Here is a 27425-nt window from a genome sequence, read left to right as displayed (position 1 = left end):
GAACACTGTGAGAGATGGCTGGATCTGCAACCGTTGTCGTTGGATCTTGCTGAATCTGATGAGGAGTGGGCTGGCGTGCTACCTGTGTGGTTGGGTCTTTGTGGACAGGGTGCAAATGGACTTCTCTCGCGATTCCAAACCGCGGATCGTCGTGAACGCTGTGATAAGAAGGATTTGAGCCAACCGGGACCATGGAGTCGTTACTGAGTCGATGAGGTGCTGCGAAGTCGCCGACCACCACCTGTGGATCTTTCGGCCCTGACGTGGGACTTCGCAACACGTCCGGCGACCTCGCAGGTGTATCTTTGCGCCTGGGCGAAGTGGACGCGGTGGAAACTGGCACTTCGCTGAACGGCTGCTGAGTAGCTGTCTCCTCGCTTTGTATGGTAAGTGTTGGACTGGGAGGCGGGTTCCGTGGGTTTTCCGCTGACGCTTCCTTAATCGTTGGCAGATACGGTTCAGATCCGCGCATCTGCATCCGCGGAGGCGATTTGTACGGCTTGCTTACGCCAGGCTTGAACCGACGAGTTTCCATAGGCGGGTGAACCTCAAATGGTTGCACTCGGAGGTCGCGGCAAAGTTTCTCACGGACGAAAACCTCGTCGTGGTTCAGCCTGATGGTCGAGCACGGATGGAGACACGCTTCGTCGTTATCCTCGTTTACGGTGCCCACAATGTCATATCGCTCTCGGATGTCGGATCGTTGGTCTCTGATCGGACCCTTCTAGTTGCAGACTACACGTGTCAGTTCATCAACGCGGCTTTTCTCCAATATGGTCAACATACCCAAGGATTTGAAAAAGCAGGACCAACAGGGGCCGCTGCAGTCTGCCGACGGTGGATCGAGAGGATCTTCGTAGTAGGCAATCCGTTCTAATCTTTCCGCGGTATGGGCGTACGTCATGCAAGGGCAGCAGTGACAATCGTCCGTGTACATTTCGCGTTCGGCAAGCCATTGTGCGGAAAGCACCTTTGAGACGATCCCGTATCTGGCTTTCACGGTTGCGATTGTCTCGCCCGTCTTCTCTCGCTGAGGGACGGCGGGAAGAGGCGGTCCCGAGTTACGACCCATTTTGGGTGGCGAGGAGTGTACGCCTATGAAGATACTGTAGCAATGAACGGGGGCTCGTGCCGGTGATGAAGTATAACAAGTGAATGGCAATGACAGTCTAGTAAGTTGATGGGAGAAGAAGCATGTTGCGGGAGACTTTGTCGAGAGGCTAGAGGTCAAGTACACAACGATGCCCACGGTTGAATTCAGGGCGCTCTTGCATGACGCGACTGCCGCGGTGATCTGAATCTCCTTTGAGAAAGACCAAGCCTCAGCTGGTCGTGACAACGTGCAAGAGCGAGTTGGTGTGAAGCCATGGGAAAGGGCCAAACCGAGGTCGAAGGCGGCAAGAGTGTTGCTGTCGTGAGCTGAGCTAATAAGGAAAGTAACATCACGATAGTTGCTGCAGGTAGAGGGTGGTACTCGCCACATTGGATAAGCTCCTGCATTTCGCTGATAAGGTATTTCTACCATTCTACCTTAGTGAGAAGAGCAGCCCCGACGACTCTAAGCCCATGCATAAATCTGTTGAGCCATTTCACCGCCAAACCAAGGCCGCCTGATTCGCAATCCGAACTGCGCCAAAACACCGTCGTGATGTTGCATGAAGGGAGTTTATTCCTGATCTGGTCTATAGTCGAAGCCGACTTACAAGTACCTATTCGTCAGTTCGTTCTTCTCTCCAACCATTGGAGCCTCTTGACGATGCTCCGTTATGACGTAATCTGAGAGCTGAGTTGTTGTTCTTGTTTGACCACCTACACCAGGTTAGAACCCGCGACTCATGTACGTGATGAAAACTTACACTTTGACTTTCCCATCGTCGCCGCACGACGCCAGCATACATGGGTCCTTTGGGTTCCAGCTCACAGCATTGGTCCGAGGTTGATGGCCTTCAAGTCTTTCAACTGCAGCACCGCTGTTCTTGTGCCAGATGAGAATGTGTCCATCTAAATCCGAGTTAGCATCAACTTCGTCCCTCGAAAGGCGTTGTACACATACCTTCGCTGCCGCTAATCACAAAGCTTTCATTAGCACCCCCGAATGCGCTCCGGATGATAAATTCCCCTCCGGTATGGCCCAGAAATTTCTGTACTGATGTCCTGGTTGCCAGGTCTATCAGCTGCACCTCGCCGTCTTTCTTGTTCACAAGTAGATGACGAGAGTCTTGGCTGATGCTCACGCAAGTCGGCCGCGCCTTGAGCTCCATTTCGTACTCCAGTTCGCGGGTAGTTCTGTTGTAGACGTGGATTTTCTGCACATCGTCGACCGCAACCAGCCAGTGGTCATCGGGTGAACCACAGATGTCTTGCACCCGGTGCTTCTTGCCCCATTCGCACAGCATTTCTCCCGAAGTGCTCCAAGTACGCAATCCGTGTAGCTTATCTAGAGACCCGGTGACAAAGCTCTTGCTGTCAGCCGACCAGACGCAACCGCTGGCGGGCTCTTCGAAGCGTTCAAGCTTGACAATCAATTCCCCGGTCTGTGAATGTTAGCTGAGGCGTCTCGACAACTTCAAGAGTAGCATACCGTCGTATCCCATAGCCGCGCGTACTTGTCCTGCGAGCACGTCACAAGCATGGTATCGTCGGGACTCCACGAAAAGTTCCCAACACCGTGGTTATGTGATCGCAAAACTTGTGAAACTGAGAAATCAGGAAGATCCCAGATGACGACAGCGTCCTCGCTTCCGCACGCCGCCAAGCGCTTGCCGTCGTGAGAGAACTGTACTTGCCAGACCTCGCCGGTCAGGTCTGTTAACTCCAATGCGACTTCTGTGGGGAAATAACGCCTCTCGCAGTCGTGATCTGAGTATAATGATGGTGATGATGCGGTGGTGTGCCAAAGGCAGCTGTCAATTTGACTTTGCTTCACTTGTTGCAGTAGAACAGCGAGTCGGTTCTCCGGCAGCATGACCGATGGTGATATACATTCTGAATCGTGTAAGCACATACTCACGAGCCATCAAGGGGAGGACAAGACGCACTAGATAGTTCTGACAACAAAACCTTTCTCGACTGGCCGTGAGCACCGTCCCATTCGGCCTTGGCCTTCAAATCCTCTGTGGATTGGCACATGAGTAAACTTGACAAAAAATGAAGCTTCTGAGTATCTTGGTATAGCGGCGTGAGCTCGGTGCGCAGTACCATCAGAGCCCGACTCGTATCGCGTTGCTCCAGAAGCTCCAAAAACTTTTGCTGCCGCAGCCAGAAGCGCATCACGTTTCTGTCGGACCCGGGTGCCAACACTAACCCGTTCCCTTGCTGGCTCTGGTCGTCAGACATTACGGCTCCATAGAGGAGCTCCTCGGCTTGGCCCCAGTCGCCGTTGACGACTGCATTGCGGAAGGCCGCGACTGTCGGACTTTCCAGCTCATAACCACTGTCCCTGCTGACGCTTTCCGCAGCGCCGTGATATCCCATGTCGGACAAGGCCTGGATGAGAATGCGCGTGACCTCCTCACGATTGTGCCCATGATACGTTGATGACATGGTTTGCAGGGCTTCCTTGTCGGTTCGGGAAGAGCCGTTCATGGCAGCGGCCTTGCGAGTGCCGTTGGTAGAAGATGCAGTCAAGGGCGGATCGGCTCTTGCGCCGTTGGAATAGGCCCTCGAGGTTCCGTTGGAGGCCACGCCATCGCCGTCGGATATCATGTTGGAGCCTCCTCTTCTGCGTTTAGCACGATGGGAGGATCGTTGACTGGCGCCCGCAGACGTCGCAGGAGGGCTTCCCCGATCCGAGTCGGAAAAGGCTCGTTGTCTACGGCCCAAGACCTGACGGGGCGCCGAAGGGGATGCTATCGTTCCGGGGGCAGTCGAGGAATGTTGGGCGATGGACGTCGGGGGGATAGTCGGGTTGTCGATGTCGTCAGGGGGAGACGAGGACGGGCGGGAGGCCGCGGCCGATGTCGAGAGGTCTGTGTCGAAGGATATCTGGGCGTTTGGGGGGGTTGGCTGGTTGTTTGAGGCGATAATGTGATGGGAGTTTGGATCTGGATCGTAGTTGGGGTCCAGGTCGGGCTCTGTTACCGCGGGAAGGACCCGCGGTTGCTCTCGTCGGTCGATATCTTGGGAAGGATGAACGGTGTCGCCCTGTGAACGAGGAATGTAAGGTAGTGGCGAGTCGCTTTGTTATGCCGGGTGGTTTAATTACGAGCACGGGGGAAGAGTGCGAACGGACGGACGTAATCGTGTGTGTGGTAGGAGGTACGGCACGGCACGGTAGAGCGAGGCTCAACGGGACGAGAAGGAGGCAGTTGGAGGTGGGTGAAGTTTGGGAATCGGGCCTGGGCGTGAGGTCTAACGTAAGGCGGGCGGAAGGCGAGACAGAGACAGCTGGTAGGCGGAAGCAGAAGCAGGTGTGGAATGGAAGGTGAAGCTTTGAAGTTTGGAGTTCGTTGGTGCAGGTTTCGGGGCGGCAGAGAGATGCAGTCGGGTGGTAAGGATGGATGGCAGAGGTTCCAGGGACTCGTGGACGACAGCCGAGCACTGCAGCAGCACAAGCACACTGACTGAGGTGGGCTGCAGGGAGTGCCTATCCGTACCTACGAGCGGGCAGATGACGGTACCCTTGCCGGTTGATTGGGCCTAGCTGGCACCTTCCGTCAGGCACTCCGCACGATGAAGTGGAGGCGAATGACCTGCTTACCAGGGTGGTTGGATGGCCGATTCAGCGGACTAAGACATGGAAGCTCACTAATACACCCCCAACATCTCGACCAAGGATTTAAGACGCCAACGGCGCTGTTGAGAAGGATTTCTTCCGTATGGATCAAGGTAAGTTGGATGAGTTAGATTGATGTAGGCTTAACACCCCTTCACTTGGAGCACGTGCACTTCTTCCATTACCTCAGTTGTGTTCTTACCGACGTCGAGTACCTACCTCAGTCGGGCTTATCTGTCAGACTACCCGTGGATCTCGGTGGGTACCTCAGATGGCAGCGTGGCAGCAAACATTTAGGTGCTTCGAATAAGTCACCTAAAGGTATCTGACCGTATCCTCGTCGATAAGGCAGTCCTGAAGCCAACGGTAAGCTGATTGCCCTGCGGCCCAAAGTGTATCGGCTATCTTCCCCGTCAAAGTGTGGATGAACATGCAGTTTAGGTACCTTATTTATCAGTCTTGTTGGATGGTGTTGTTGGGCAGCTCGAGAGTTCGCGGCATCGACAGCGTCAGGACAAGTCTTTTGGTGTAACATCAGAGCTACTGCACCCTCTCCTCCGTCAGGTCCTGTCCCTTGCCGTCATTCATTCGCCGTTTCGGTCCGGACGATTGAGCAGCGGACCCTTGTCCGGATTGAAGCCCACTTCATCTTCATGCACCTCCGACTGCTTCACAGACCGCTTAGATAAATGAGAGAAAACATCAACATGTTATCATATTCGACAGCGTTTGAAGCAGACAGAACTGAGCAGGTCATTTTTTCTGTCGCCCTGAAAGCAATACGCCACAAAAGGAGGCCTCCTTCAAGTCAGTGGTCGAAGATGGCTGTCCAACCTTGGCCAGCCACTGGAAGCAAGACACAATGACGCTGCGTTCTAATAAGGTACTCTCTTCTCAGAAGCATAAGCGATCTATCATTTCAGCTTCACCTTGTGAGCCAGTGCAGAATACGAAATGAGTATACGCGGCTCGAGTGACGTACGCATACATAGGCACCCGTATTCTTGATCGATATTGCTGTCGAATGCCGCAAGGCACCCGATTAACGATGTGTTGTATTCGTACGAATCCATGGATACGCAATGCAGCAAATACGTAGCTGTGGCTGAAATGTCGGCATAATTCATGTGCAAATAACATCACGTGAGACTTCTCACCGTCCCGCGCCCCCGCCATGTGCTGTCGTCGCCGGCAGAACGACGGGGCTCCGACGCGGTGGGGCTCGGGTCGTGTGGCTGGTGCGTCAGGGATCCCGTCCCTCCAGGGCAGCTCAGGGCAGCAACGGACGTCTGGAAGTATTGCGTACCTCAGGTTTCTTGACAGCACCTGAATGCTTGCGACGTCTTTCCCGCCATCCCACCCCAACCAAAACATCCTACCTGTTCTGCAAGATCACTCTTTGTACACAATCTTTCCGTCTCCTACAAATACCCCTTGGGCGAAAACCACCCGTATCACGAGCGAACTGCGACTCTGATCCCTACCCGCACTCGTCGTCGTCCTCACCGATACCGACCCCCCCTTTCCCGCAGCCTCCACATATTGCGATTCAGGAGCCATCTGCGACAAGGACAGTTGACCACAAAGACGCCTGTCCTCGACCCGACTCTTTCTGGCTTCAACTTTGCTCCCCGTTAGCAACTCTGCAAGAGCGCCGGTCGCAACGCAACCATGAGCTCTCCTCAGTCTCTTGCCACCCCAGGCGGCATTTCTGATCCCGCCTTGATCACGTTCGTGATGCCCAACCTGAACTTGAACTTGACACAACCCGGAAGCTAACTGTGCGCCCCCCGACAGCCTCGTGAACAAGCTCCAAGATGTCTTCACAACCGTCGGTGTCACCAACCCCATCGATCTGCCCCAAATAGTCGTCGTTGGTAGTCAGTCCAGCGGAAAGAGTTCAGTCTTGGAAAACATCGTCGGAAGAGACTTGTGAGTTTGCCCAACCACTCTGCCCCGCCGTCACATGCTCCCCCGCCATTCCGACAGAACCTGACAATCTGGCCTTCGCAGCTTGCCCCGAGGTAGCGGCATCGTCACCCGTCGACCCCTCGTCCTTCAGCTCATCAACCGTCCCGCGACCTCTGAATCCAATGGCGTCGAGGAGTTGGCCAACACTACTACCGACAAGCAAGCGAACCCCGACGAATGGGGAGAGTTCCTTCACATCCCCGGCCAGAAGTTCTTCGATTTCAACAAGATCCGCGATGAGATTAGCAGAGAAACCGAGGCCAAGGTCGGCCGCAACGCCGGCATCTCCCCCGCCCCCATCAACCTCCGAATCTACTCCCCGAACGTCCTCACCCTGACCCTGGTCGATTTGCCCGGTCTGACACGCGTGCCCGTGGGAGACCAGCCCCGCGATATCGAGCGCCAGATCCGCGACATGATTCTCAAGTACATCACCAAGTCCAACGCCATCATCCTCGCCGTGACCGCTGCCAACATCGACTTGGCCAACTCGGACGGTCTGAAGCTTGCCCGCGAGGTTGACCCTGAAGGTCAGAGGACGATCGGTGTTCTTACCAAGGTGGATCTCATGGACGAGGGTACCGATGTTGTGGACATTCTGGCTGGTCGCATCATTCCCCTGCGACTCGGCTACGTCCCCGTGGTCAACCGTGGCCAGCGCGACATCGACAACAAGAAGCCGATTACTGCGGCTTTGGAAAACGAGAAGAACTTCTTTGAAAACCACAAGGCCTACCGGAACAAGAGCTCCTACTGCGGTACCCCCTATCTCGCCAGGAAGCTCAACCTCATCCTGATGATGCACATTAAGCAAACCCTTCCCGACATCAAGGCCCGTATCTCTAGCTCTTTATCCAAGTACTCGGCAGAGCTCGAAAGTCTGGGACCTAGCATGCTTGGCAACAGCGGGAACATTGTGCTGAACATCATCACCGAGTTTACCAACGAGTGGCGCACAGTGCTGGACGGTAACAATACTGAGCTTTCAAGCACAGAACTGTCAGGTGGTGCCAGAATCAGCTTCGTTTTCCACGAGCTGTACTCCAACGGTGTCAAGGCTGTGGACCCCTTCGATGTGGTCAAGGACGTCGACATTCGCACTATTCTCTACAACTCATCCGGTTCCTCCCCGGCTCTGTTCGTCGGCACTACCGCCTTCGAGCTGATCGTGAAGCAGCAAATCAAGCGCCTGGAAGACCCTAGCTTGAAGTGCGTCTCCTTGGTGTACGACGAGTTGGTGCGCATTCTGTCCCAGCTTCTCGGCAAGCAGCTCTACCGCAGATATCCCTCGCTCAAGGAGAAGGTCCATGCTGTTGTTATCAATTTCTTTAAGAAGGCCATGGAGCCCACCAACAAGCTGGTCAAGGATCTTGTGGCAATGGAGGCATGCTACATCAACACGGGTCACCCTGATTTCTTGAACGGCCACCGTGCGATGGCAATCGTCAACGAGCGATACAACCCCTCCAAGCCTGTTCAGGTCGACCCCAAGACCGGCAAGCCCCTCCCGGGTGGCACACCTAGAGCATCAAGCCCGGTCGTGCCGGAGGATGCTTCAAACTCTGGATTCTTCGGCAGCTTCTTCGCTGCGAAGAACAAGAAGAAGGCCGCCGCAATGGACGCGCCCCCGCCGACGCTCAAGGCCTCCGGAACCCTCTCCGAGCGTGAGAACATTGAGGTCGAGGTCATCAGTAAGTAGTCTTTGCAGGGTGGAGGCGATAGTGTGCTGACAACGTTCGACAGAGCTGCTTATCTCTTCTTACTACAACATCGTCAGGAGAACCATGATCGACATGGTCCCCAAGGCTATCATGCTGACCCTTGTCCAGTGAGTAGTATTTGCCATTTGAGAAGAACAAAACTAACGCGGCCCAGATTCACAAAGGACGAGATGCAGAAGGAGCTTCTGGAGAACATGTACCGCAGCGACACCCTGGACGACCTCCTCAAGGAGAGCGACTTCACTATCCGCAGGAGAAAGGAGTGCCAGCAAATGGTTGAGTCTCTCGGTAAGGCCAGCGAGATCGTCAGCCAGGTTCAGTAAACGACACGATACGACGTACACGACGGCTCCTGAGAATATCAGAGCTTTGCCTGCTGAAGTGCTGGCCGCCCCACGCTTCCAGGGGCACACTAAAAAGAAGGAGCGCGGCGTTAAAGGCAGTGGATTATTCCCATAAATCGTCAGCGGGGTCCCTGGAGGCGTGGAAGACAGTAGACGGCTGTGGAGCGGCAGTTCCGGTGATAGTCCTTTAATGAGAGTGGCATACATCTGTTTCTTGAGAAGACAAGACTGGATCGAGACGGCAAGAGACGGCAAGACATTCTAGCGTGGAGAAGGCAGCAATGAAAATTATGCACTCGCTCACCCGTTCCAACGTGAACAACTCGGCCCTATTTCTCGACAGTCAGCACTTCTTCACACTGGCTATACTGAGCCTGTCGGTGTCCCGATCGTGAGACGCACGCAACGTGTTGGAGATGCTTCAGTGTTCAGATGATTCCCCTGGCGCACGTTCGTCCCTCATCGACATGGAAAAATTCTCAACGGCCAACATACGCATATATGGATTACAAACAGTCGAGTCGGAACACTTCATGCGCCTCTTTGCTTTTCTGTATACTCAGCCGCCCTAGAACAACAGTCTGGCATGCTTCCATCCCGTCTTTGAGAGGAGCTGGTTAATCTAGACCAAACTTTACCGTTTGGAGACGAGTCAAAGCGACGCGCAACAGTACATCCCCCAAGCACACGCAAGTACGAATACGGCCCAACACCACCCCGACGAAGCATTTGGGTATCGAAACGACCGTACCTCTACGTCGCGTGCGCTAGTGCAACTGTGTTCCGCGCAAGTCAATGCCCTGCTGGTCTGATGAAACATCCGCGAAGAGCGGGAAGCATCAGGGTAGTTCCCGTGCCATCGTGCGCTCTCCCCGCTTTCTCCTTCTCGAAGCGAGAAAGCTTGAGCTTTGGAAGATGGACATCAAAAGATGAGGGGGTAGTGTGTAGCGGACATTTCGGAAGGGGGCGAGAGGAGGAATGGTGTGGCAGTTCTATAGACATAAACCCATAGCATCTCCCCTCCTCTCATCGCCTCTGCATCCCCGCCGTTCGGTTCCATCCCTGCGTATAGCTGACTATCAGAGAACAGAAGCCATCACCATCAACCCGCGACATTCTGACATCTGACTCTCTAGGTAGTAACGATAGCTGAACGCTCCCAATCCCGCTAACAAAGCAATTCGCCAGCGAATCCGCCGTTGCCCAAGATGAAGGCCGTAGACTTCATTCGCTCCCAGTTCAAATCCCTCCCCTACCCCACGGAAGACTGCGCGGGCCGCACCGTGATCGTGACAGGTTCCAACGTCGGCCTCGGCCTCGAGGCGGCGCGGCACTTCGTCCGGCTCAACGCCGCCAAGGTCATCCTCGGCGTCCGGTCCACCGACAAGGGCGAGGCCGCCAAGACGGACATCGAGCTGACGACCGGCAAGCGCAACGTCATCGAGGTCTGGCCCCTCGACCAGGCCTCCTTCGACAGCGTCAAGGAGTTCGCCGCCCGCGCCGACCGCCTCCCCCGCCTCGACTGCGTCGTCCTCAACGCCAGCATCGCCACCAGCAAGCGCGCCGACGCCGAGGGCTGGGAGTCCCAGGTCACCGTCAACGTGCTCAGCACGTTCCTGCTGGGGCTGAAGCTGCTGCCGGTCCTCCGGCGCACCGGCGCGCAGCACAACGTGACGCCCAAGATGGTCATAACCGCCTCGGACGCGAGCCAGATGGTGAGTCCCAACCCCTCGTCCTCGCTGGTGTCGGGCTTGTCGGTGCTGGCGTCGAGCTGGATACTGATCTTCGGGCGGGGGCAGGCCAAGTTCCACGAGCGGAACGAGGAGGACATTTACAAGGCGCTCAACGTGAACAAGAGCCTCTCGGACCGGTACAACACGACGAAGCTGATGCAGATCGTGATCGCGCGGCAGATGGCCATCGCGGCGGACGCGAGCGGCAAGGGCCGGGTGCAGATCACGACGCTGAACCCGGGCTTCTGCTCGACGGCGCTGTTCCGCAACGTGCCGTTCCCGCTGACGGTCGTCGTCAAGGTCGCGCTCAAGCTCGTCGCGCGGTCGGCCGAGGTCGGGTCGAGGACCATCATGGCCGGGGCGTTCGCCGGGGAGGAGGCCCACGGGCGGTACATGAGCGACTGCGTCGTCGTCAAGTTCCCCAAGCTGATGCAGGGCGAGGAGGGGGAGACGATGCAGGGGCGGGTTTGGGAGCAGACTATGGAGTTGTTGGAGGGTGTTGATTCTGGGCTTGCGAGGAATCTGTGAGTTTGTCGAGGGTTGAGTGGATGTTGGGGTGAGGTGAAAAATTGTGATGTGATACCTTTTTCTCGGTTGATATTCCTGATGGATAGTTTCAGTTGGTTACGTGTGGTGCAGTAATGTTGCCATTATAAGATAGGCATAAGTCAAGTAGCTGGCGCCTTTAACACTGCCAAATGTTCATTATTTTCGGGAGAGCATTAATCCATTTTACTCCTCTATATAGTGTAAGGTATAAATCGTTCGCTGTTCAGCACTACACGTAGGCTCGTTTGTATCGACCGTGTTCCCAATTTTTAAACCAATGTACCCTTCAGATCGAGTGGCATGTTGATTCAATGAAAACAACATATTCTGATCTCATTCTCCCAGGCTCATCATGCACGACCAGCAATCCGAAATCAGCAACCACTTCATCGGCCGCAACCCCACACTCTCCCCCCATGTGCGCAGGCGATTTCCCGCCCCCACAGGCGGCCCTCCCCCGCGATACGGGGCCTGTCAGTGCGGGCCACCCCCGGCTCGACTCGACCGGGGCCGTCCACAGGCGCCATGTGCCTCGGCTTTTTGGAGCTTCTCCAACTCAATCCTTGCCGGTTATTCTTATCCCAAGCTCCTCTCAAAAGGGCACCTTCTCACCCATTTTCACTCGAACCAGACAATCCGATTCTCAAATCACCAGAAAGACGTCCCTCCTTACTGTACCCGTCCCGGATTCTCACAAGCAGTCATTCAAATAGAACATCCCCCCTAGACAAGAAAATGGTCGGCCCCCCGCCCCTCGACGGCATCAAAGTCCTCGAATTCGCAGGCCTCGCGCCGGGCCCCTTCGCAGGCATGCTCCTCGCCGACGCCGGCGCCTCGGTCCTCCGCATTGACCGCAGGACCGGCGGCAGCGGCACGCCCCTCCCGACGGAGGACATGCTGGCGCGGCACAAGTCCTCCGTCGCCGTCGACCTCAAATCCCCCGACGGCGTCGAGTTCGTGAAGGCCCTCGCCTCCAGGGCCGACGTCATCATCGACCCCTTCCGCCCGGGCGTCCTCGAGAAGCTGGGGCTCGGCCCGGAGGTGCTGTGCGGCCTCAACCCGGGGCTGGTGTACGGCCGGATGACGGGGTTCCGGAGGGACGGGCGGTATAAGGACATGGCGGGGCACGACATCAATTACCTCGCCGTCTCGGGGCTTTTGGGGCTGCTCGGGCGCGAGGGCGAGAAGATCCAGCCGCCGTGGAACATCCTGGCGGACTTCGCGGGGGGAGGGGCGGTGCTTTTTCAGGGCGTGTTGATGGCGTTGCTGGCGAGGGGGAGGAACGGTGGGAAGGGGCAGGTCGTGGAGGCGAACATGGTCGACGGGACGGCGTATCTCGCGACGTTCCCGCGGTTCGCGCTCAAGACGCCGCTGGGAGATGCGGGGAGGGGGAAGAATATCCTGGACGGCGGGTGTCCGTACTACGATACCTACGAGACGAAAGACGGCAAGTACATGGCGGTCGGAGCGCTGGAGCCGCAGTTTTTCAGGGCTCTGCTCAAGGGTCTTGGGTTGGAAGGGAAGGGCTGGGAGGAGAGGAGGCATGATCGGGACAACTGGCCGGAGTTCAGGGAGCTTTTGACGAGGACGTTCAAGAGCAGGACGCGAGCGGAGTGGGAGAAGGTGTTTGACGGGACTGATGCGTGCACCACGCCCGTGCTGGATTACGCGGAGCTCGAGACGGGGGCTGAGAGGGAAGGCGATCAGAGGCCGGTGGTCACGCTGGTCGAGACGCCGTGTTTGGCTATTAATGAGGACAAGAGGGAAGATCCGAGACGGGGGCAAGGGCCCGGGGTAGAAGGAGCAGGATACGAGGGGTTTACATTGGCCCCTGGTGATGGTGGAGAGAAAGTCCTTTCGGATTGGTTTGGGTGGAAGAAGGGGAGGGATTTTGAGGTACAGAATGGAGGACTTGTGCTCAAACAGAAGTCGAAGCTGTGAGGTTCGTATAGATGACCACGATGTTGTATTTTTTCCTGTACTTTGAAACACACACTCTGGAAGGGATCCATTCATCTGTGCCGATTCCCTCTTGAAGCCGCCTAGTCTGAATCACTCAGGTCTAACCTGCCTTGCCATCAGCCAGCATTTCTCAATATGCAAACAAGAGACTGGCAACTTGTCAGTAAATGGACTTCCTTGGCTTGAAATAGTCGAACCTTTGAGAAGAATACCAGCAACATGTAGACCTAGTTGCTAGCTGGGACTCGGTGGCGGGTTTGGCGGCGGTCGAGGAGAAGGCGGATCCTTCCTCGACATATCGGCGGCCGTCTCTTGTTGGTGTTGTGAGAACCACGCGATGAGGCGTCAAGGACCTTTCACGACGCTCCAGTCAGCCAATATCCTCCCTGGCTCTCTGCATGTGTTAACTCACGCCTCGAAGCTCCTTTGCGGTGGTAGGCTAAAACTGTAGCTGCGTTTTTGCTTTACCGAATTCTAGACAGGACACCGGCTGGGCTGTGACTCTTTTTTATCTAGAAAACCGCCATCAAGAGCCGCATGGATGAATCATCCAGAACCCTCCCTTCCGCGGGCAATATCGGCCCCATCGCAAGCTCCCTCCCGTCGCCGGCTGCGCCCTCCCGCCCCTGACCGCCATTGTCGGCCGCGTCCGTCGGCCTCTTCTTTGCTTTTTGGCAACACGACGGACGGCAGCTAGGTACCTCACCTACCGGGGTGGTGGTGGTGGCTGTTCGGTTCTGCAATCTTGTCTGACCGTACTGTCAACGCAATGCCGGAAGCCGCATCCGTCCCGCTTCGCTGCTACCTATGCCATCCTACTACTGGACCGATAGGAAGGGAAAGACAATGAGGATCCCGTTGGATCTCATCAGGGGGGGGGGGAAAAGACATCGTGTCTCAGTTGGTCCCGGCGTGTCGGATCGAGACGGATGGCTTTCCCGCGACGTTGAGGACCTTTTTGGGCATCACCTATCATTTTCGACGATGGACCGGGCGTGGCGGAAGGAGTGGTTTTCAATGCAATGTCGCACGTCTTCTTTCTCCATACGAATTCTGTGGGTTCTGCATGGCTCTCACCGCTCCCTGGACTGCATAATGGCGAGCGGAATAAGCAAGCGTGTTGGCACTAACAGTGAGGATTCTTATTCGTCTTTGGACATATTAAGAAGCTGCCGCGAAGTTTCTGTCACATATCTTAAAAAACAGAGTTTTACAACGCGTTGTTTCTGATGACGCGCAGGTGAGATGCCCGGGGTGCTGCAGGAGAATTTTTCCACGTCAAGTACGCTTCTTGAGGCTAGGTAGCGAGCTATACGGATCGGCCACGACACTTGAACATAGTGCGACGAACGATTGCTGATATACAGGATAAACCGAATACCCCTATACTCTGACTTGACTTGTACACAGACAGCTATTTGACAGGTCTCTGAGTCGGTGTAGGCTTTAGGATGCTTACCTCAACTACATACTTACTGCCTTGTAGCTTCACCGTAACGTGTTGCTAATGCGTCTTTTGATTTGCAAGCAATCTCGATGATATGGATTTGGTGGAATGGAACGCGGAACCAAACGTAACGGCAGTCCAGAATGGAGCGTCTTCGTTACGTGGCGCTGCTTGGGCAAACCTCGATCAGGTCACAGATCAAGTCGATCGAATCACTGAAACTTTCGCGATCGATCCAAGCACGGCTCGAAATGAAGGAATGTTGGTATCTTAACCTAACGAGTGTGGTCTATTTCCGAAGACTTTCAGAAGCAGAATAATCAAGTATACTACCATGACCCAACCAAACGAGCGTGGGGATCGAAACCCTTCGTGGAGTCACCGATCAAGAATAATACCCTTCTCACCCGACAGAACAAAATGAACAAAGGGAACAAATTCGACATCATACACTGCCACACGCCTTCAAACCCAGACGTGATCTGCCCAGGGGAAGTCTCTCACAGATGTCTGCCCTTCTTGGCGGGAGGAGCCGGGGCAACCGGGACGGGCTCCGGAAGCGGGACCGGGGCGGCGGAGGCGGCCGGGGCGCAGCCGAGGTTGCAGGGGGTCTCGCAGCGGCCGATGAAGTCGGGCTCGTCGTTCTTGCAGCGGCCCTGGCAGGGGCAGAGGAGCTCGATCTGGCTGCCCTTCTTCTCGCCCGGGTTGCAGATGCAGACGAAGAGGGTGTTCTCGAGGGAGTCCGGGGACGGGGGCAAGGCGCAGTTGGAGTTCGGGGTGGCGCAGTAGCTTGTCCCGAGAGCCTCGGTGGTGTAGCCTGGATGTGGCATCGTGTCAGAGGATGTGCTGGGAAAGGGGGGTAAGACGACTTACCTTGGAAACCGACGAGGACCTTGCCGCAGTAGGTCGCGCCGCAGACGCAGTTGGCGCCGCCGGCGGTGGGGTCCGGGTCGGGGACGGGGCTGGGCGGGGTGGGCACGGGGCCGTCTGGGTTGACCGGAATGCTGGGCAGAGGTGCAGGAAGCCACTGTGACACGGGAGGCGCGGGAGGTGCAGGCTCCGGTACGGGTTGGTTGGAGATCGGGGTGGTCGGCGCCGGACCTGCAGCGGTCACGGTGATGATCTCGACCGCGACGGAGGAGATGGGGTCCACCACAGGAGCAGGAGCCGGAGCCGGAGCCGGATCAGGCGCAGCTCCGCCCTCGGCTTGAGGCCTTGCGGAAGTCCCAGCCAGGAGGGTGGCCAATGTGAAGAGAGTCACCTTCATTGCGGAAGTAGGATGGGTTCGTCTTCTGTGTGTCAAGGAGTGGATTAGGAGTATGGCTGTGATGGTGATGATACGAATGGCGTGATCGATTGCTGGGCAGGACAGTCAGACATTTATAGGGATTGTGAAGCATGCTGGAGTTCGAGACGTCTTGGAAAAAGCCTTCGGAATAGCCCATCCGAGTTTGCTGTCCTCGAGGAATTGCAAACACGTTGTCTGTTCCACCCGTGAAAAGAGTCGTACTAAACGGGGTCGATGGCGAGGAGTGGAACGTACGAAGACGTCTTGATCTCGGGTCTTTGATATCCGGACCAGACAATATCCGGTAGAGGTGATGAGTATGGAGACTGTTCACTTGATGTCATTCGATCCCCGAGAGGTCTTCCTAGACCATCATGCCTCCAAGCCCTTCAACCAAGACGTTCACGACATCCCACCTCGGATCATCCGCCGAGTCATCAGTTTGGACTCTTGCCGTAGCCCGATCTCAAAGTACACAAGGTAACCCATCACGGCTCGGGTGCAACAGGACTCGACAACATGCCAACCACGTCACGAACCCAGACCAACGGACTCTTGTTGCGAGTGAGCGAGCCGTGATTTGACCAAGACTGCCTCTACGCGCCGTTTTACGGTCGAAGTGATCTCGTACTTGGAGGCACCGGTGAGACGCTCTCCTTAACATGGTGTTCCTCTCAAGTCAGGTGTTGTCATGCCTTGTGGCCCTGTCTCAAGGAGATTAGGAGAATAGAAGAACTCCCCGGCCATCGTGGCGTGTTCGTGCCATGTTTCGTGCCTCGACACGTCAGAAGAGGTTTGTCATTCTCGGCTTCGGGTGCTCCGCCGTGCGCTGCACTCCGGCATGAAACCTGGTCGTCGAGCTGAACCAAAGCCGTCAAAAGTCGGGATGAACTGGAGTTGGAGGGAGGGATGTGAGAAGCGGTCGGCTCGGAGGAGCGGCGTGAGATGAGGTGGACCCCCTGAATCTGAACCCGAAGCCGAGCTAGACCCTGCATATGCACCGCGATAATACCAAACGGCCCCCAGTAATTACATAAATCAGCACCGTCTGCACCACCTTACCCCTCCAACCCCGCCATCTCCGTGCTCCCGGCCAAAGTGAAGTACCTTACCTACCACCTCACCTCGAAAATCTACTCCAACATCCGCGAACGATTTTCGCAACGCCCTGATCACCCGACGCAATTGGCCTTAGTCACCTCGAAATAACACACAAACAGCATCGCCTGATGCGTTGAGACCGACTTTTTCACACTCCCACCCCCTCCCTACCTCCCCCGAATAACAGCAGCAGCCATGGCCGACAACGGCGCCCCCATCCACATCGGCACGCGCAGGTCGGCGCTGGCCCTGAAGCAGACCTCCATCGTCGTCGACGGCCTCTCCAAGCTGCGCCCCGACCAGAAATTCGAGGTCCACGGCATGCAGACCCTCGGCGACAAGGACCAGATCACGGCGCTGTACAACTTTGGCGGCAAGGGCCTGTGGACCAACGAGCTCGAGGCCAAGCTCATGGCCAAGGAGATCGACATCATCGTCCACTCCCTCAAGGACATGCCCACCACCCTCCCCGACGGCTGCGTCCTCGGCTGCGTCACCAAGCGCGAGGACCCCCGCGACGTCGTCGTCTTCAAGGCCGGCCTCGCCGAGAAGCACGGCTGGAAGTCCATCGCCGACCTCCCCGCCGGCAGCGTCGTCGGCACCAGCAGCATCCGCCGCATCGCCCAGCTCAAGCGCCGCTACCCGGGCCTCGAGTTCGCCGACGTCCGCGGCAACATCGAGACCCGCCTCCGCAAGTGCGACGACCCGGAGGGCCCCTTCTCCGCCATCATCCTCGCCGCCGCCGGCCTGCTGCGCATGGACTACGGCGCCAGGATCTCCCAGTACCTCGAGTCCGAGAGCGGCGGCATCCTGCACGCCGTCGGGCAGGGCGCCATCGGCGTCGAGGCGAGGTCGGGCGACGACCGCGTGCTGCGTCTGTTGAAGGAGTACGAGGACACGACGACGATGCTGGCGTGTGTCGCGGAGCGGAGCGTCATGCGCACCCTCGAGGGCGGCTGCAGCGTGCCGATCGGCGTCGAGACGAGCTGGGTCGAGGTTGACGGGGCCAAGAAGCTGCGGGTGAAGGCGACGGTGGTGCACGTCGACGGCCAGCAGGGTGTTGATGCGGAGCGGACCGAGACGATCGAGACGGCCGAGGAGGCGGACGACTTTGGCAAGCTTGTGGCGCAGGACCTGGTGAACGGGGGAGCACAGAAGATTCTTGACGAGATCAACGCGATGAAGCCGGATGCGCAGCCGGAGACGATATCTGCCGAGGCTGCCCCCCCGGCTTCTTAAAAATAGTTGTTTTCTTCTTTTCTTTCACGGCCATGTTCATGACACCCAAAAAATAGACTGATTCCCTGGTCTGGGAACTTTATGATGACGAAGACATCTTTTACATCTCTATGTCTGTCTGCGGTTATCTCGTTGAAATCGTAACCGTTGATAAATATAAAACAATGACCGCTTGGTATCGGTGTATGATACAACCCGAAAACCCTTCCCTTTGCCTATGTGTGCCAGGTTGAACTGCCGGCCACGCCGCCGGTCACGTTCCGTTCCGTTCCCGACCACCTTTTTCCCGCCCCTTCCTTTGCCTTTAAATCCTTATCGCGGCGCCCATTCAGATCGCACCAGAAGAAGAAGACGAATCATCTCTCTAGTGGTCGGCGGTGAAGGCCTTGTACTCCTCGGGGTCCATGAGGGACTCGAGCTCCTTGACGCCCTCCTCGTCGACCTCGATCTTGGCGATCCAGCCGCCGCCGTGGGAGTCGTCCTCGGGGACCTTGTTGATGGTGCTGGGCTTCTCCTCGAGGCCGATGTTGACGTGGGTGACCTTGCAGGAGATGGGGGCGTTGATGTCGGCGGCGCTCTTGACGGACTCGACGGCGCCGATGGCGTCGCCGCGGGCGACCTGGGCGCCCTCCTCGGGGAGCTCGACGTAGACGACGTCGCCCAGCTGCTCGGCCGCGTACTCGGAGATGCCGACGACGCCCGTCTTCTTGTCGGCGTTGAGGTCGACCCACTCGTGGTCCTTGGTGTACTTGCGTATTAAGCCTGCGCGCGGGCGGAAGGGGATCCGAGGTTAGCAATCGTCGGCGGTGTTGCGGTTGCGCGCGCGCGCGGGGGGTTGAAGAGATAGGGCGGGCGACTCACTAATGGGGGTTGTGGAGAGGGAGCGGACGGCCGGGCGCGGGAAGTAGGCGCGGGGAGCGGCCTTGGTGATCTGGGAGAGGGCGGAGGGGCGGATTGCCCTCATGCTGCGAGCAATTGAAGCCATTTTTGTGTGTTGTGAGGTCGGTTTGGCGGAGGTGGTTTGTGGTGTAGGAAAAGGACCTTGAAGCTTCTTGTCGTAGGAATTGAGATAATGAGGTCAGAACGCGGGCCAGGACGAACGGCAGTAATTAGAGCTTGGGAAGAGAGCCGGTTCGGGAGGTTCTTATCGGTGTGTATCCGCTCTGGATGGCTTTCCGACCAATTAAGTTTGCTTATCCAATCCACATCGAACGAGCTTTCGGAGCTTCCCACCGAGCGTTCGGGTCTTCATCCGTCGATGATGGCGGGGAGAGAGGGCGCTCCCGTAAGCCAATCAGCGAGCGACTTCGATGTCCTTAGTCATCGTGAGCGCGGTCCCGGCTCGGGAGAAAGGATAATGCGACATAATGGATCTGACCAATGAGATGGAGCGCAAGGAGCCCCGCGGTAAAGCCAGGCACAACCCAATGGCTTGGACGGAGCGGGCCAGGAAGACGTCGCGAACAATGGAAACCCACCACCAACGGGTCCCTTTCCATCTCTGCAAACAAGCAGCGGCTGGCGGGTGCTATTAAACGGCTTCATGCCGTTCGCGCATGAATTGCCCATCTTACGGAGCAGGAGATTGCACCACCGAGATTTTCTCTTTTTTTTTTTTTTCCCTCCTCGTCAATTCCTTAGCTCAACCCTAACATGAAGTCGGCGATGCGATCGGAATCGGTTTCGATGCACGACTTTGAGAAATGCGGTCTGACGCCCCTCCCCGTGCATCGTCCCATGTCGCGTGCTCTGGGTTTGTTGACTTTGGCTGTTGACATTGAACGTGGTGTTTTCCCGGACAACGGGTTCGATGTCACCCAAGAGAGGAGGTATCGACATTTTTTCAAACAAACGGGCGAACAACAACAATCGAATTGTTCTGAGCCTTAATTGGCAGACCTCAACCAGAGATCGATCGATTCATGCTGTTTCCGTTCCTGCATTGCGGTCGGTGATTAGCTGGGCGGTGTGAGGGCTGTTTCGTTCGGTCAGCAGAGCAAGGCAAAGCAAGCAAGGCATGGCTTCGGTTGGTCCGTCGAACGTTTTGTCTTAGTGCCTTGCACCGTCGACTGCTCGTACCCGTTGCCGTCGGGCTTCCTGCGTGCGGTGTCCTTGTCGAGTCCCACAGGCATTGGAAAGCCCAGCTGAGGGTGAGGGCCTGAGGCGTCTTCGTCGTGAACCAGCATGCTGGGCAGGATCACAAATGCCGCCTGGGCCGTGATCCATCTTCCATCTTCCATAATCCACGGGATAGCGCTTGTCAAGGTGGTGGTGGTTTATGTGCGTGGGGCCGGTGAGTAGCGTATGCAGTATCCGTAGGGAGTATGCACGAGAGAGACGGAAGCAAGTTTGTGGTGATATTTCGTACATAAAACAAATATGAACGCGTCTCTCGCGTTTTCCCCACACGGGCTGGCTGAATTGTGAAATTTTGGCGTCATCATCAGTGCCGCCGTCCTTCTTCGCCCCTCAGCGTCTCCCTCTTCTTCCCCCCCAGCGTGCATCCTCGCATTCTGACTGGTTGCTCCTCCCGTTTCCCCCTGTCGCACCTCCCTCGATCTGCCATAAGCGCCGTGGGCTGGGGTCGGTCTTGGGTCTTGCCTTATGCCTTTCCCTGCGTTGGCGTGTCTGCTAAAAATCCCGCCAGGTCGCCCTAAAATCCATGGAAGTCACAGCACAGAATAGCACAAACACTGAACCTGAGTGCGAGACCCGTACTATTCGCAGCACAAGCATCTCCCCATCTCCATTTTCATTTTCATCCACAGCGGGCACTTCACATTGCATCGCGCACAACACAACTCCGCTTCACTTTCCTGGCCTTGCCTTGCCTTGCCTTGCTGCTGAGGTGACTTGCTTGGGTCTCCATCGTACCTTATCCTTCCCCCCGTTTCGGTACATTCCTTGACCGTGACCTCGTTCTCCCATCCGCCTACCGCAACGCTACGCACCGCACCGCACCGCTGCATCTCATCACCAACCCGTCCCGTCCGTCCTCTGAACAACACTGGTTGCTCATCTTCCCGGTTGCTCTCTCGGCCTTGCTTTGGCTTGCCCTTTCTTGGTTGCCCTTCCAGCCTTCTTCATCTCTTGGCCCTGACCCAACTATTGGATCTACGGATACCCAAACGAGGTTTCTCAAGTCCAGGTTTGCTGGTCTAGCCCAACTACTTCAGCCAACTGCTACCACGCATCTGTCGCCGGTAATAAGGTACGTCCTTTTGGTCCAATACAAGGCCTCTCTTCCTATTGCTCGGCTCGACTCGACTCGACTCCAGCTTGTGGTGGGCAACCCCCTGCCGCGACTCCCTCGCCCAATCCCGTCTCTTGCTTCTGCTTCCGCTGCTACACTGTACACTGGCTCGAGGTACCACCGCTCCGTACCGTCCACACCACGCTCTACCTCTACCTCGCTCCTGTCCCTCTCTCTCCTCCTCGTCTACTCCGTGTGGAGAGGTTAGGTGAGACGTCTTCGCCTGACACTCCTTCATTCCCTTCCTCCTGCGTCGTCATTCACTTCGAAGCACCGTCTTCTTGTCGCCAATCCTAATTATTGACAGATACCAGCTTGCCCAGCTGAAGTCCGAGTCAGCCCTCACCTCAACCTCCGACTCATCATCGCCGCGCCGCCTTTACTGGCAGTGCCCATGAAGCCATCGTCGGCCCTAAACTGAAACCTGCCGCCTTACCCCCGGTCTCTCCTTCGCCCGCCCGAGAGAGCCTCGCGCCGACTGCAACCTGTCCTCGACACCTCGGACGGCCCTCTCCTCTCCTCACCCCTCGATCGAGACAGAGCCTCTCTGTCCCCGCCCCCCGCGATCCCTCACGCTGGATTCCTCAACGCTGTCCGCGGGGTCACCGGCCCAGTTCCACGACGCCGTCGACAACATGGAGCACGACCAGATCCCCGCCCAACCGCACCCCGACGATACCCTCGGTGGTCTCGACGACTCTCCCCAGGTCGTCCAGAACAACGGATACGACTATGCAGAGAAACAGCGCCATCAACCAGTCCAGCCTTTCGACCAGGGTCAACAACCACAATCCCCGCGGGCCGATGAACACGCCGACCGTTACAACACACCACCGCTTCCCATGGGCGCCCCTCCCATTTCAAGACCTGCGTCAGGCCTGTCGGGCAACGGCGCGCAACAAGGCTACGCCGACCATGCGTCACGAAGCAGCGCCGGCGCCGAGGCTGCAGCAAGCAACGGCCGCAACCACGTCGTTATCAAGGTCGGCATGGTTGGAGATGCGCAAATCGGCAAGACGAGTTTGATGGTCAAGTACGTGGAGGGAAGCTGGGACGAGGACTACATCCAGACACTGGGCGTCAACTTTATGGAGAAGACCATTTCCATCCGGAACACCGAGATCACCTTTTCCATTTGGGATTTGGGAGGACAGCGCGAGTTTGTCAACATGCTCCCGCTCGTCTGCAACGATGCGGTCGCAATTCTCTTCATGTTCGACCTGACGCGGAAGAGCACCCTCAACAGCATCAAGGAATGGTATCGCCAAGGCAGAGGCTTCAACAAGACGGCCATTCCGATTCTGGTGGGCACCAAGTACGACCACTTCGTCAACTTCCCGAGGGAAGACCAAGAAGAGATCTCCAACCAGGTAGGTCGCAGCAGCATCCCAGGTCCTAATTCTCAACTGACATTGTGCAGGCCCGTCGTTTCGCAAAGGCCATGCGCGCAGCTTTGATCTTCTCCAGCACAAGCCATAGTATCAATGTGCAGAAGGTAGGCACAACAGAACGCTGACGGCGGTACGGGGACTGACTTGCCACAGATTTTCAAGATTGTCCTGTCCAAGGCGTTCGACCTGAAGTGCACCATCCCCGAGATCGAAAACGTCGGAGAGCCGCTGCTGCTATACCAATCTTGCTGAACTCCACCCTCTGCGCCAGTCAGTTGTTCTGGCTCTCATGCGATGCCCTCGGCACCGCCCGGCTTCACGTCAACTCCGTTCAACTCGGCTGTCGCATACATCTAATGGATCATGACCCATTACGTACTTACGACCTTCTATATCCTGCTGATCTCCATCAGCCGAGTCACTGGATCCTCCTCGTTTGGCACAAGGCAGACCGTCAGAAACACGGTCACCATGTAAGCCTCGAGCTTGAGATTTTCAGATTGCACAAAGCTCCATGAGCTCGTTTTCCGGGAATAATCCGACTATTCGACCCGAATCACTCTCTTTTTTCATTTGTCACAACACCAGGCCGCGAAGGGCTCTATCGCGGCGTCATCCGTCACCAATTAGGTCGCGCACACATTCACACACATCACACACGCACACACACACACACACATTCCTCTCCTGATCGCAATCGGCGTTGCACATCAGTTCGACTCTTCTTCTCAAAGATTGGTAGGGAACGGGGCTGGTTGAAGGCGGGATCAGATGCATTTTAGGATCATGGGCTGGCGGGGCTCTCCCCACTCATTTAATTCTCCTCGGCCTTGTCGAGGAGCATCGATGAGGTTGGAAGGGAGAGACCGTCTTGTTTCTGGGCGTAACGGCCGTCGCAAACTGTTCCAGAGAGAACCTGGGATAGCAAAACTTGCTTTTGTCACACATTTTTCTTTTTTTTTTGTCTTTTTTTTTGGACCTCAACTAAACCACCACCCAGATATGGGCCAACCCAGTTGTTGTTTTTCCGGGGTCTCCCTAAAGATGATGATGGAGAAAGACGATACAAATAGGGAAGAAGAGACCACCATGTAACAAGTAATTCACCCCGCGTGTCTTTTACTTCTTCCGCTTTTTTTTTCTTTTTTCCTCTCGAGAATACCGCCCTTCTGGTCGAGGGGAGCGAGGCGAGTAGACGGCATTTGTGGAGAGCGGGGTTGCAGAGGAGAGATGAACATGTAATATTTTTGTAAGGCTTGCTATCGAGAGGCGAGCTGAGATCGACACAAATCCAAGGCCGTTGAGAGAGAAAGACAGGACATTGGTTTCCGGTAGTGTCAATTTCCGGAGCGTGTGAGAACTAACCCACAGGAGCTAGTCGGTCGAGGGGCGTCATTTGGACGGTGACCGGGTTCTCCCATGTCGATGCTCCATTTCTGGGGACCGCAAATGACGACGATTCAAAAAGACCGATGTACTGACGGTATCGCTCGCTAATGGAGTTCTGTGCGACGCCTTTGCGGATATGCATGTCTTCATCAACCCATGAGCTTCGGTTTGGGGGATTTGGGGTTCGAGACTTACGGTTGCGTGTTCGAACCGCTACGGAATAGGGGAAATGTTTCAACGGCACGGGGATTGGTTTGTGTTTGATCACGATGGTAGATGTCCTCGAGTGCTGGGCTCGGATGGCGGACTTGGGCGAGGGCTGTTTCTCGCGGCGCGTCGAGTCTGATCCGCGAATGCGTTCTTGCCTTTGCGCGAGGTTTTGCGAGCCGTCGTTTTGAGAAGAGGCTTGAAGACGCGGATTTGGCCCTGGAAGTTGGGTATGCTGATGGGATTGTGCGTTTGGGCTGTTACGTCGTGAAGTCGTCGGTTGCGCGGATGCCGGTACTGGTGATGTCGTGGTGCGGGCAAGCGGAGGAGCGGTGGATGCTCTGCTCTTGTCTTCCGGTGCGTATCCGGGTGCGATAATAGGCATCATTTGCGTCAACGCAACCTGTCGCGCCCGCTGTTTGAGGGCCGGACGCTTTTGGTGTGAGTCCTACGCTGTCGTCTACGCACCTTGCTAGTGGTCAAGGTATTACGTTCACCCTCGAGGCCCGCGTTCATGTCAGTTCAATGATGGCCGGGGTTGATTCACACCTAGGAGGTAAGTACTTCTTGTAGACGACGGGGATGGAGAGGCGGTATTCCCAGATCGACACTCGTGTTCTGTGTTGCGGAGCGGACTATAAGTAGCCGGTCCACCGGACAAGTCGTGGAATATCGCCACAACGCAACAACTTAAAACGGGCCTCTGGCTGTGTTTAACGCCGGGGGCTGAAGCCTGAAGGTCAGGATCCTTCGTCATGCCCCAAGAGCTGGTATCGAGACAGATTCGTCGTCGGCCATGGTGGTGATGAACAGTAGATGTATAATCTGAAGACAGAAGAGATGAGCAGTGTCGTGGATGGACATGGATGGGCGCGTGAGTTGGTTGGATGCCGGGCCTGGTTGGTTATACGTGCGACTAACCTCTGGCGGAAAGCTGGGCGCGGACAGAAGCGAAGTCAACCAAGTCAGCTCCGCGGGGCTCCTCGCTGGAGCGTCGCACTTGGAAATTTCAACTCATCTACGCAAGATCGGTATAGACATACGCGCATCTGCAAGATCTCATTCTCGTCGCGTAGGACTATGTGCCATCAGGTCGTTCGACATGAACGGTCTCGTTTATTTCAGCTCGGAAGTCACTAGGACTCACGTGTCAAAACGGACCTCCTTTGAAGTCACCATACGGGTGAGGTTTGAATTAAATTGCGGATTATCTATCATAGACAGCATATAGCTGGGATGAGTAAGCCCCTTAAGAAGCAAGATAAAAGCAGGTACGGCAATTGCCTGGCCTCGAGTTTTCCGGGCGCATCATTCTTGTCTATTCCGTGCGTGCAATCAGACGCCTGAATCTTTATGGTAGCTCGAAGCTACTTTGGCTTGGAGAAGCAATCCTCTAGTTGTACATTGAGATCATTCTCTTGAAGTGACGTGTAATTATGAGGCGTATAGTCCTGGGACGAAGGTGAGAGGCAGCGGAGTTTACGACCAGCCGAGCCGTCTGCGATCCCAGCATGTCTTGCGCGGTTCCAAGCCCTTGTAGAAGTTATCACTGACCTTGCCCCAATCAAGGAACTACAGAAAGAACGGGTCTAATTGCTGAAGCATGAGAAAGACGAGTTGTGACCGAATATATATACCTCACTGATGTAAAGGAAGAACCCCCATCATGAAATCTACTGATGTAGAGAATGGGCCAACATGCGATGACATGTGTCCAAGACGGAGACTGCATATGTGAGAGATCCTACTTGGCTCAAAAGGTGGATTTAACCCGGGTTAAAACCGTTGCGAAGGTTAGAAAGGAAGAGCCTGCCAAACATCGCAGGATCTTGGTATGCCGGGAATTTCCAAACGGCGGGCCTTGATGTAAGATGCAGGCCGCTTGAAAGAGGGAACTGCTCAGGCAAATCTCGTCATTGTCATCGCGGTGACCCCTCCTACACATCCAGGCGAATAGACTATGTATAGTCCAATGAAGATGAAGAAGGAAGGCGCCTTGAACATAATGACTGATCTGATTATTGTAGGCGATGATGGGCGATAGGGCGGGCAGCATGCTCGAGAAGGCAATTATATGACGCGAAGAACGCCAACGTGCAAAGAGATGTTTATTTGGCGGCGAATTAGAAGAGTCAAAAGATTCGAAGAAGTAGCACCACGCATTTTATACGGGTCTGCGAACCTCGAAAGGAAGACATAGATGTTACTCAGTCTCTTCTGTTTAGGTGTTCAACTGAGTGTTCTCGTTATGCATCAATAGCCTACTGGGATTTGTGGATTTCCTTCCAAAGGCAGACTTCAGACGGCAGCATCGATCTTTGACAAAGACATGTAGTGGATCGTCGAGCTTCGCTGTTCCTAAAAGTTGAAAGATCAACAGCTGCGCGCGTGAAGCTGGGACGGCTTACAGATTTACCAAGTAGTTCTCGGCGTGTTTGCTATTGTCATTATGACTTGTGATAGGAATAACATATGTATAATCCGACAACAGAAGTGATACAAGATGGTACCTTTGACGGACGAGGAGCGGATGAGGTGAACAAGTGACAGTGTCTGAAGGAGCAAATGGTACGAGTGCACTACTCACTCTCAGGACGGATGATACCTCGCACAGAAGAGGTTCAGCAAGCATCGTCGGCTGGGGTTGCTGTGGTGGAAAGGGAACTGAGACACAAGCCACGTTTCTTTATAGCACTCATGCCTATCCGTTGGCGAAGGTAGTTGAGGCTCCCTAGATCGCGACGCAAAGTGCCTTACGATAAAATAACGGGCATCTGGATTAAGTTGGAGGAGACAGTATAGCCAGGCCCGCGTGCTTTTTTACGGTAACAAAGTCCGAGAAGGCTGGTAAGAGAGGGTGCGAGAATTCAGGGGTAAAGACTCTGCCAATATTAGGAATAGACCATCGGCCATGGTGTCAAACGTGTGTATAAGCTCGAGGTAGAGGGGAGTGATGGAGGGCAGTGATTCGAGACTCGTGAGACCTGAGGATGCGTGTATGTTTCCTGCCGTGTGAGGCCCCTGAAATCACTGTCAGCTACTAACCATATCATTCATACACATAGATCAAAAATCACAGCCTTCTATTGTGCTGTCGTGGCGAAAGTATATGTGAG

At 55.7% G+C, this 27425-nt stretch overlaps 8 protein-coding genes across 8 annotated transcripts; 5 read left to right on the top strand and 3 right to left on the bottom strand.

Annotated features, from left to right (window-relative positions):
* Positions 1 to 1709: 1709 nt before the first annotated feature.
* On the bottom strand, positions 1710 to 4409 carry CkaCkLH20_07531 (putative WD domain-containing protein; the record flags this gene model as incomplete). Its single annotated transcript, XM_038890248.1, has 6 exons — positions 1710 to 1809; positions 1857 to 2001; positions 2054 to 2534; positions 2582 to 2985; positions 3039 to 4143; positions 4236 to 4409. 6 exons carry the CDS (start codon positions 4407 to 4409, stop codon positions 1710 to 1712), a joined length of 2409 nt encoding a protein of 802 aa, XP_038744298.1.
* Positions 4410 to 6385: 1976 nt separating this feature from the next.
* CkaCkLH20_07530 (vacuolar dynamin-like gtpase) lies at positions 6386 to 8729 on the top strand (the record flags this gene model as incomplete). The annotated part of the gene is made up of 5 exons (XM_038890247.1): positions 6386 to 6444; positions 6512 to 6646; positions 6728 to 8376; positions 8429 to 8513; positions 8561 to 8729. 5 exons carry the CDS (start codon positions 6386 to 6388, stop codon positions 8727 to 8729), a joined length of 2097 nt encoding a protein of 698 aa, XP_038744297.1.
* A 1229-nt stretch (positions 8730 to 9958) lies between these two features.
* CkaCkLH20_07529 (uncharacterized protein) lies at positions 9959 to 11011 on the top strand (the record flags this gene model as incomplete). The annotated part of the gene is made up of 1 exon (XM_038890246.1): positions 9959 to 11011. The coding sequence occupies one exon, from the start codon at positions 9959 to 9961 to the stop codon at positions 11009 to 11011; it is 1053 nt and encodes a 350-aa protein (XP_038744296.1).
* Positions 11012 to 11767: 756 nt separating this feature from the next.
* Positions 11768 to 12973, top strand: CkaCkLH20_07528 (CoA-transferase family III; the record flags this gene model as incomplete). Its single annotated transcript, XM_038890245.1, has 1 exon — positions 11768 to 12973. One exon carries the CDS (start codon positions 11768 to 11770, stop codon positions 12971 to 12973), a length of 1206 nt encoding a protein of 401 aa, XP_038744295.1.
* A 1968-nt stretch (positions 12974 to 14941) lies between these two features.
* Positions 14942 to 15708, bottom strand: CkaCkLH20_07527 (uncharacterized protein; the record flags this gene model as incomplete). The annotated part of the gene is made up of 2 exons (XM_038890244.1): positions 14942 to 15258; positions 15315 to 15708. 2 exons carry the CDS (start codon positions 15706 to 15708, stop codon positions 14942 to 14944), a joined length of 711 nt encoding a protein of 236 aa, XP_038744294.1.
* A 1317-nt stretch (positions 15709 to 17025) lies between these two features.
* Positions 17026 to 18069, top strand: CkaCkLH20_07526 (porphobilinogen deaminase; the record flags this gene model as incomplete). The annotated part of the gene is made up of 1 exon (XM_038890243.1): positions 17026 to 18069. One exon carries the CDS (start codon positions 17026 to 17028, stop codon positions 18067 to 18069), a length of 1044 nt encoding a protein of 347 aa, XP_038744293.1.
* A 364-nt stretch (positions 18070 to 18433) lies between these two features.
* CkaCkLH20_07525 (uncharacterized protein) lies at positions 18434 to 19054 on the bottom strand (the record flags this gene model as incomplete). Its single annotated transcript, XM_038890242.1, has 2 exons — positions 18434 to 18831; positions 18931 to 19054. 2 exons carry the CDS (start codon positions 19052 to 19054, stop codon positions 18434 to 18436), a joined length of 522 nt encoding a protein of 173 aa, XP_038744292.1.
* Positions 19055 to 21807: 2753 nt separating this feature from the next.
* On the top strand, positions 21808 to 22965 carry CkaCkLH20_07524 (uncharacterized protein; the record flags this gene model as incomplete). The annotated part of the gene is made up of 3 exons (XM_038890241.1): positions 21808 to 22692; positions 22743 to 22817; positions 22867 to 22965. 3 exons carry the CDS (start codon positions 21808 to 21810, stop codon positions 22963 to 22965), a joined length of 1059 nt encoding a protein of 352 aa, XP_038744291.1.
* Between the last annotated feature and the right edge of the window lie 4460 nt (positions 22966 to 27425).

The sequence above is a fragment of the Colletotrichum karsti genome, assembly GCF_011947395.1.
Source record: "Colletotrichum karsti strain CkLH20 chromosome Unknown Scaffold24, whole genome shotgun sequence".
NCBI classification, from domain to species: Eukaryota; Fungi; Ascomycota; class Sordariomycetes; order Glomerellales; family Glomerellaceae; genus Colletotrichum; species Colletotrichum karsti.
The sequence above is the reverse complement of the archived record's forward strand: the minus strand, read 5'-3'. Positions and strand labels throughout refer to the sequence as shown.